The sequence below is a fragment of the Drosophila kikkawai genome, chromosome 2L (assembly GCF_030179895.1).
Source record: "Drosophila kikkawai strain 14028-0561.14 chromosome 2L, DkikHiC1v2, whole genome shotgun sequence".
In the NCBI taxonomy this organism is placed as follows: Eukaryota; Metazoa; Arthropoda; class Insecta; order Diptera; family Drosophilidae; genus Drosophila; species Drosophila kikkawai.
The window spans coordinates 27,457,473-27,467,239 of NC_091728.1; the positions used below are offsets into that span (position 1 = coordinate 27,457,473).

General features: G+C 53.4%; 1 protein-coding gene across 1 annotated transcript; it reads right to left on the reverse strand.

The window, feature by feature from the left end:
• Positions 1–819: 819 nt before the first annotated feature.
• LOC138929654 (AF4/FMR2 family member 1-like) lies at positions 820–9,194 on the reverse strand. The gene is made up of 2 exons (XM_070289082.1): positions 9,155–9,194; positions 820–3,329 (listed from the first exon to the last, which is right to left on the reverse strand). The coding sequence occupies exon 2, from the start codon at positions 3,323–3,325 to the stop codon at positions 1,559–1,561; it is 1,767 nt and encodes a 588-aa protein (XP_070145183.1). The 5' UTR covers positions 3,326–3,329; positions 9,155–9,194; the 3' UTR covers positions 820–1,558.
• Positions 9,195–9,767: the final 573 nt, after the last annotated feature.

A 9,767-nucleotide genomic window follows, 5' to 3' on the forward strand; every position in this document is an offset into this window, starting at 1 on the left:
GGCACTGTCGCGGCTATTTCTGGCGCGCAAATCCTACTACGAAAATGCTCGGAATACTCACAGGCAGCAAAATCGGAGGTATCACGACCAGCCCTAACTACTGCGCAAATGCCCGGAATACTCGCAGACGGCACTGTCGCGACTACTTCTGGCGCGCAAATCCTACTACGAAAATGCCCGGAATACTCACAGACAGCAAAATCGGAGGTATTACGACCAGCCCTAACTACTGCGCAAATGCCCGGAATACTCGCAGACGGCACTGTCGCGACTACTTCTGGCGCGTAAATCCTACTACGAAAATGCCCGGAATACTCGCAGACGGCAGAATCGGAGGTATTACGACCAGCCCTGACTACTGCGCAAATGCCCGGAATACTCGCAGACGGCACTGTCGCGGCTATTTCTGGTACGTAATTCCTACTACGAAAATGCCCGGAATACTCGCAGACGGCAATATCGGAGGAATTACGGCTAGCCCTAACTACTGCGCAAATGCCTACTACGAAAATGCCCGGAATACTCGCAGACGGCACTGTCGCGGCTATTTCTGGCGCGCAATTCCTACTACGAAAATGCCCGGAATACTCGCAGACGGCAATATCGGAGGAATTACGACTAACCCTAACTACTGCGCAAATGCCCGGAATACTCGCAGACGGCACTGTCGCGGCTATTTCTGGCGCGCAATTCCTACTACGAAAATGCCCGGAATACTCGCAGACGGCAATATCGGAGGAATTACGATCAGCCCTAACTACTGCGCGATTCCTACTACGAAAATGCCCGGAATACTCGCAGACAGCAAAATCGGAGGAATTACAGCCAGCCCTAACTACTGCGCAGATGCCCGGAATACTCGCAGACGGCACCGGCGCGACTAATCCTGTCGAGAAAACTACTGCGCACATGCCCGGAATACTCGCAGACGGCACGATCGGGGCTTGACACTTGTACCAATAATTCTAACACTTTGATTTCGAGTTACTTTACTTTTATTTGTCTGGATTTTTCCTTTCTAATCCCTATCTGTCCCTGTCGCACTCTTTATGCTCACCCTGCTTGCCGAAGCCAGTGTTTCTCTCTTGTCGATCGCTTGCTTCCACTTGCCGGCCACGCGTCGGTTAAATCTCGGACTTGGTGTTGTCTTCGTCGTTTTTCTCCGCTGGCTTCCAAAACTTCCAACTTTTCTCGCCGCGCACAAAATTTCAAGTCCCGGAAGTTAGTGTGGCTGTCGGTCTCGTTTCCAAGAAATCTCCCCTGTGGGATTTTATCGGGGATTTCTTCTTAGTATTTTCCATGACGTGATCGTGGTTGGTGTCCTGGCTTCGGCGGGAAGTTCAACTATTCTCCTGACTTATTCGATAGTTTTGGGTTGCCACTTAGGGCTAACTTAAAAATTATAATTATTGACTTCAAGTTTTGTCTCTTAACCTACTGCCGTATATATATGCTTAAAACTATTGATTATGAACTTAACCTACTTAATCCTAACTATATACATATATGTAAGGAACAACATGTGAAGGCCATAAGAGTGGGTCTTCACACCCCCCCTTTACTTTGGGGTGGGTGAGAAGATGGTGACGCGCCCACTTCGGGAGATATGGACCCTATACGACCTGCCGTCGATCTTCTCCTGGCGTCTTATATCCTTAGTTCTTTGCAATCCCAGCTCTCCCTCTATCCAAGTGCGTAGGGTGACTGGGATTTCTCTTCCGGCCGTCTCCACTCGCCACTGGGCCGGGGCCACTACCATGGAGGGTCCTAGCCGCTCCACGGGTCCGGATCGCGGTGTCGGTTCAGGGGAGCTGTCCGTCGAGGAACTTCCTCTTGACCGCGCGGTTCGACGTCGCTGGTTAGGGCGTCCAGTGTATGCGATCTCCCGTACAGCTCCGCACGGGATCTCCTCCCTGGTTCGAGGGCCTGCCTCCACTCGCTGCCGGTTGATTCTGGTCCCGTTCCCATTGGGGCGGCGTCTTCTTTTTGTTGCTGGCTGCGGTTGCGCGAAGTCCGTGTTGCTGCCGTGTGCCCGGTCGCGGTTCTCCTGATGCATGACTGCCCGTGCCCTCGCTGCTTGGCCCGATGTGCTGGGGCCGTCTAGGCGTACCTCGCCGCTGAGTCGTCGGGTGTCGTGGTTCGGCGGCGGTGCAGCCGCCCGCGCCCTCGCTGCTTGGCCCGATGTGCTGGGGCCGTCTAGTAGCGCCTCGCCGCTGAGCCGTCGGGTGTCGTGGTTCGGCGGTGGTGCAGCCGCCCGCGCCCTCGCTGCTTGGCCCGATGTGCTGGGGCCGTCTAGTAGCGCCTCGCCGCTGAGCCGTCGGGTGTCGTGGTTTGGCGATGGTGCAGCCGCCCGCGCCCTTGCTGCTTGGTCCGATGTGCTGGGGCCGTCTAGTAGCGTCTCGCCGCTGAGCCGTCGGGTGTCGTGGTTCGGCGATGGTGCAGCCGCCCGCGCCCTTGCTGCTTGGCCCGATGTGCTGGGGCCGTCTAGTAGCGCCTCGCCGCTGAGCCGTCGGGTGTCATGGTTCGGCGGTGGTGCAGTTGCTGTTGGCATACTCTTCCTGGCCATGGTGCGGGGGCTGTCGTAGGGGCCTGGCCCGAACAGCTCTTGGTACGACGGCGGTGGCGTCTCTGGACGTGGTGGTACCTCCCTCCACAGGGGCGTGCTTCTGTCGTCGGAGTCAGAGACCTCAATGATCTCCTCCGTGGTGGCGCTGGACAGTCGGGTTCGCGCTGTGGCGAACGACCGGGCCGTGGTTTCCATTTCGTCGGCACTGGAGATGTCCTCGTACCGTGGCGGTGGGTTGGGCATCTCCGCGGTCGTCCTGGCCACTTCCCTGATGGAAGGCAACATGGTGTCCCGGTCGGACCTGCGGGGCAGTGTGACCTCGGCGGAGGAATTACCCGAGCTGGGTAATAGTGCGTCGCCAGAGGATCCGCTGGATCCGGGCAGTAAAGCGTCGCGTGAGGATCCGCCCGAACTACCTGCGGTGGTGCCGCTTGATGTCTCGCTGCTTGCATCGCCGGTAGTAGTTGGTGCTGCGGTGTCAGCACGGGGTCGCTGCCGTGGCGGGCTCGGGTTACGATAGCCCCCAAATCTTCCGTCTGGTTCTACTTCTCCCAGTGGGTCCCCTGGTGCGATGCAGAGATCGAGGACATCGTCCAGGGAGAGGCCGGTGGCCTCAGCCTCCAGGATCAGCTGATCCGGTTCCCAGAGTGGATCGCTCAGGAGGTCGCGTATCGAAGTATCCAGCGTCTCCTGCATCTCCGCATCGCTGTCCGTATCCACGGTGCCCGTCACTGGGCGTCTCGGGTCTCTTGAACTCATGGCACTGCGGGTAAAGAAACTTAGTATATCTTAAATATTGGATATCCCTATGAGTGCGAATGACTAAACTAAGCCTAGCTCCTTCCTATGTAACTCGTGTTTTCTTAGTCTAACAAGGTTTTAGTGATAGTAAATAACAAACAAAAAAAAGTTTTGAGTGGCCAGTCATTGAATTCCCCTCGATGGGGAGGGACGTTGGGTAGTCGCGACTACCAGCAAGTGGCCCCTTTTCTCAAGACTGGGTCCCCTCGGCGGCAGTGGGTGGCTCGTCGTCGTCGGTATCCTCGTAATGGTATTCCTTTACGTCCCCTAGTCTGGCTGTGCGTCGTCGTCGACTCCCAGGCACCTGTAATTGTAAGAGATTAGGAGACAGGAACTTGTGAACCTTGTATGGTCCATCGTATTTGGCCGCCAGCTTTGCAGTGAATCCCTCTGAAGCCTTGGATAGTACGTGGCGGCGGAGGAGTACCAGTGATCCCACGGCCGGTCGCCATTCCCGGCGTCGGAGATTGTAGTGTCGTCTTTGTTCGTTGGATGCTCGCTCGCTGTTGTCTTTGACGATCCGGAACAATTCCTGCATCTGTTCCGCCTTCTTTCCTGGTGGTGGCTGATTCGACGTGTGACTCGGCGTGGCTTGATCGAACAATGTATTGGGTAGTCTCGGTTCCCTCCCTTGCATGATGAAGGCAGGGCTGAATCCGGTGGTGTCTGAAACGCTTGAGTTTATGGCCAGCGAGAGTTCGGGAAGTAGCTCGTCCCAGGTGTTTTGCTCAGCTCCATCCAAGTACAGGGCCAGCATTGTCTTTATGGTCCTGTTTGCCCTTTCCGTTGGGTTCTGTTGTGGCGTGTAGGGGGCTGTGTGCTGAAGTTCCATCCCAAGATTTTTGCAGAATGTTTTAAACGACCGGCTGGTGAACTGGGTCCCGTTGTCACATACGAATGTATGTGGAACGCCAAAGCGACTCAGAATCCGATTCCGGAACGATCGTTCGAGATGGGGTGTCGTCGCTTTCCGGAGTGGGACTAATTCTACCCATTTGGTGAATGCGTCCAGAAATACCAGTAACATGGTATTTCCATGACGAGAACGTGGAAACGGACCCATGAAGTCCGCACATACTACGCTGAATGGTTCTTTGACTTGGCGTGTTGACATCTGGCCGGCGGGTTTAAGTTGGCTTACCTTGTATTTTTGGCAGGTGGGGCACCGTCGTACATACTTGGTGACTTCCCTGAAGAGTCCTGGCCAGTAATACTTTTGCGCTACGCGTTTGCTGGTTTTCCGTGTCCCGAGATGTCCAGCTGTCGGATGATCGTGGCACTCCTGTAGGACTCGTTGTCGGTACTCCTGGCCAACGCATAGCTTCCACGGAACCTGGTCTTCCTCCTGGGGTGTATTCCCCGTCATTCGGTACAGCTGGCCTTCTTCGATCCGGTAGTCTGGAAATTTTCCCGGTTCCTGAGTTACTTGAAGTATCATCTTGCGCACCCATTTGCATTGCGATGGCTCTACGTTGGCTTGTTGTACTGTGTCCAAGGGCTGACGGGAAAGAGCGTCGGCTACTATGTTGAATTTCCCTCGTCGATACTGAACGTCGAACTGATATTGTTGTAGTTCGAGGGCCCATCTGGCGATTCGTCCGGTTGGGTTGTCGATTGAGTTTAACCATTTAAGCGCCAGATGATCCGTCACGACTTCGAACCGATATCCTTCCAGGTAGCAACGCATTTTGCGAATGGCCCATACGATCGCGAGGCACTCCTTTTCTGTTACTGAGTAATTTTCCTCGGCTCGGGTTAATCGTCGACTGGCATAAGCTATGACTCGTTCGACACCGTCGATGCTTTGCAGTAGGACTGCTCCTAACCCGTGATCGCTAGCGTCGGTTTGCAGGGAAAACTTCTGCGTAAAATCGGGACACGCAAGTACTGGGGCTTCGGTGAGTCGGGTTTTTAGAGTCTCGAAAGCTTGCTCCTGTTCCGTGTCCCAACTCCATTTCCTGCCTTTCCGGAGGAGCGTGGATATCGGTTCTACGATGGCTGCAAAGTTCGGGACGAAACGGCGGTACCACGACGCGACACCGAGGCAGCGTCGCAATTCACGGACATTCGTAGGCGGTTGTAGCTCGCGAATCGCTGCGATCTTATCAGGATCAGTGTGGATCCCTGACTCGCTTATCACGTGACCCAGGTATTTTAGACTCCGCTGAAAGAAACTACATTTGTCTCGGTTGAGTTTCAGGTTAGCTTGTCGGAGTCGCCTAAATACTTCGCGCAGGTTTTCGATGTGTTCGTCGAGAGTCGTGCCGATAACAATGATGTCATCTAAGTACGCGAAGGCTGAGGGTTCTAACTCCGGGCCTATGACGCTATCGAGAGCTCTTTGAAATGTCGCGGGAGCTGAATGTAACCCGAATGGCATCACCTTCCAGTGGAAGAGGCCTCGTCCCGGGACGGTAAAAGCGGTGTATTCCCGACTGGCAGGCGCGACCGGAATTTGCCAGTATCCACTCTTAAGGTCGAGAGTGGAAATGAATCGCGCGTTCCGTAAACGTTCCAGTATGTGATGAATTCTGGGTAGGGGGTACGCGTCGGGGACTGATCGCGCGTTCAGTTGTCGATAATCCACGCACATTCGGATATCGCCTGTCTTTTTCCCGACTAGTACTATTGGTGCACTATGAGGGCTTTTTGATGGCTCGATCCGTCCATCCCGCAAGAGTTCATCTACTTGTTTGTTTATAACCGCTTGCATTGCTGGATTTTTAGGGTAATATCGCTGCTTAATGGGCTTGTCATCCCTCATAACAATGTGATGTTCCGCGATATTAGAAGTGCCCGCCAGATGGTCAAATTTATCTAATTCGGTCTGCAGAAAAGCACTCACCCTCGGATCCATGGTGTCCGGTGCCGCTGTTAAGCTCGTGTTGGTGTCGATGCTGGCTAGGCTTTCCTCTCTTCGGATGTCCGTTGATGTTGATCCGTCAGGCCTAACGCCGTCTTCGCCTTCCACAATTGGTTCTCGGAACCGGACTTTCCTAGTTGGTAGAGGTGTCTCTGGTCCTTGTCGGAAAGGATTGTGTTGTCGAGCGGTCTGGCTGCTGGTAGGCAAGGCCGAAGTCCAGCTAGGTTGGGTCTCCCTTACCATCGGGTCTCCGTGTCGGTTCCGATTCCGTCTGGCACGATTCGGTCGTCTGTGTTTGACTGTGGGGGTCTCCTTAGTGTCCTCGTTGCTCCTGGGTATTCCGGGAGGATCAGCCACGCACTCCTCGCTCGGTGCGTCGTTCCTCGCCGACATCTCCGGGTTTTCCTCGTTGGTTCGCAGGATTCCAGAAGGAGCAGCCACGCACTCCTCGTTCGGTGCGTCGTTCCTTGCTGAATTTTCCGGGTTTTCCTCGTTGCTTCGCAGGATTCCAGAAGGAGCAGCCACGCACTCCTCGTTCGGTGCGTCGTTCCTTGCTGAAATTTCTAGCTTTTCCTCGTTGCTTCGCAGGATTCCAGAAGGAGCAGCCACGCACTCCTCGTTCGGTGCGTCGTTCCTTGCTGAAATTTCTAGCTTTTCCTCGTTGCTTCGCAGGCTTCCAGAAGGAGCAGCCACGCACTCCTCGTTCGGTGCGTCGTTCCTTGCTGAAATTTCTAGATTTTCCTCGTTGCTTCGCAGGCTTCCAGAAGGAGCAGCCACGCACTCCTCGTTCGGTGCGTCGTTCCTTGCTGAAATTTCTAGATTTTCCTCGTTGCTTCGCAGGATTCCAGAAGGAGCAGCCACGCACTCCTCGTTCGGTGCGTCGTTCCTCGCTGAATTTTCCGGGTTTTGTTCCTCGCTGGTCAATTCTGCCCTCGAATCCAATTGTAAGTGTTCTCCTCCGCAGCTAATGATGGCCTTGATGCCACAAAGGAAGTCGATTCCCAGTAGTATGTCATCTAGCACCGTGGGCATCACTAGCAAGAACAGTTTTACCTGCTGTTGGCCCAGGTGAATGGTCACTACAAGGCCCCTAGTGAGGTCTCGGTGGGATCCATCCGCCAATCGGATCCGGGTGCGAATCTCTCGCCAGTCTCTTCCTCGTCCGATCTGCGCCGCCCGTTGTTCGCTAATGAAACTTCGGGTGGCTCCCGTATCCAGGGTGGCCTTAAACGTGTTTCCTTTGATGCGGACCTGCGCCTGGATCCGGCCCTGCTTTAGTATTAGTACTTGGCTTATTGGCTTGGGGAAACTCCCGGGTTCCTCGGGCGATCCCCGCCTGCTCGAGGCCCGTAGCCGTTTCCCGATCTGCGGCAGCATTCCACGGTGCGAAGGCCACGTCTGCCACAGTCCCAGCAGAATAGAACTTGCGGCTGTCGGCATTCCCTTTGGAAATGGCCACTTTCCCCACAATTCCTGCAGGCGTTGAGTGCGTTGATCGGGGCTTCTGATTCCGGCATTATGGTCCCATGCTGTATCTCGGCTCCTGGTCCGTTCGGCCCCTCCGGGTTTGGGGGTGTGTGTACTCCTATCGGACCACCTGTAGATCCTCGGTGGGGTGCCCTGAATCCTTCGCGTTCCTGATTACCCATTTGGTTTCCTTGTCCTCGACTTCTTACGATCTCGAAGTTTACCACTAGTTGTGTCAGCTCGGCTAGCGTGTGAAAATCCTGACGCCGTGTGTACAGTTGGTACTCCGGCAACATATTTTCGTACACGCGCTCCAGTTCTTGCGCCATGGTGTATCCCGCTCGTTGCATGAGTATGCGGAGATCGATCAAGTAGAATTTGAACAGCTCACCTGGTCTCTGTGTATGCGTCCGGATCTGGTCTTCCAGCCTTTGGAAGTACCGTGGCGGTAAGAAAAATTCCAGAAACTCCTTCTTAAAAGTTTTCCATGTCGTGCCCTGCAGTCTGCTCGTTCGGAACCAGCTCTCTGCCCTTCCGGTTAGGAGCACTGGCATTGCCTGTGGTAGGGCCCTTAGATCGACCTGTTACGTGGCTGCTCTTTCTTCCATGTGTTCCATAAATCGGAGTGGGTCGCCAGATCCATCAAAAGTAAGCCCCCATCGGGCCATCTTGTCCACCAATGTGGCGCAAGAGGTGCCTTCAGGTCGCGCGCTACGACGTTCGTCCACTTGTAGCAGCGACACCAAATTAGGAGCCGAATTGGTCCGTGGCAGCTGAAGGGTGTGACTCCTGCAGTCGCCCGATACCTTTTCGCCCGTAGGTTCAACCATGACGGTAAGCAGCGATTTTTGGTCGGGAGTAACGGCATTCCCGTATGCCGCTTCCATTTTCGCCAATTGTCCTTGCGTTTCTGGCGACAGATCCTCCCGCTTCGAAAATTCGCTGAGTCGTTGGCGTAATTCCTCGACGGTTCCAACGCTACTTAGCCCGAACGCGGCGGTCAGGGTCTCGAGTTCCTGTTTCCGACGATACGAGATCCACTTGACACCCATTACGTGAGGGTATATACGCGTGACGTTTGGATTCTCGACGATGGCACCAAAAAAAATTCAAATATTGTTTCGATGACCACGGACTACTGTGTTGTTTTTCGTTTGAAATGCCAGCCGCGAATGTTTAATTAATTAATTTTTTTATCCGTATGATGCACGTGGTTCACGATTTTTAATTGCACAATGCACGCGGTTTTATTCTTCGGCGACGAACGACTGTACTTGTTTTGCACGATGCTCACGATAAATAAAAAAAATGTTCTTGTTGTTTGCTGGTCTTGACCGATGTTGACTGCTTGAGCTCTCACGAACGACTGTCCCGATTGCGATGAGTTCTCGTTGTTATATACCCGATGGCGGCGCGATCACGTTGCTTCTCGTCGGTTTTCGTTCGAACTCACGCACGTGGTTCTCTGCTTACTATGGGTATTATGAGCGTGCGATCTCAGAGGTTAGGTAGAGCCCTTTTTGTACTGCTGTTACTACTATTACTACTTCTTTTGTTAGTATCTCCCCATTAAAATTCTTTTTCGTGTTTTCGGATATATTTTATTTATTTTGCTGATTCCGAATTTTCCAATTTAACTTTTCTCTCAATGCATTCGAAATTTCTGCTCAACAACAAAATGTAACAAAATTTCTCCCAGAATTTTCTCTGTGTATTTTCCCCTTGACAGAAATTTTCCCAGTGGTGGAGAATAAAATGATCTAGTGGTTCTTTAGGCCACGATGGTTGGAATTTTCCCCTTAAGTTTCCTCAACTAGTCCCTGCTTCGGGCGCCAATCTGTAAGGATGCGTTTTGCTGGGGTCGGCGTCTCAGTCCGCCCAGAGTCCTCATCAGATAAATTTATTTATCTTTGAGACAGTTGAGGAGGGGTTTCATAATATTCTATTTGGGGAAAACTCGTACTCGGGTCACCGAGTCGCGTACCGTTGGCTATGCCACGACGGACGCTTATGGGGAAGATATATACGAATATGAGTATCTATAATGCCTATGTATGACTACGCTCTGGC

Bases quoted from the DNA above. Each gene is read 5' to 3' on its own strand.
- LOC138929654 (XM_070289082.1), bottom strand. From the start codon at position 3,325: ATGAGTTCAAGAGACCCGAGACGCCCAGTGACGGGCACCGTGGATACG.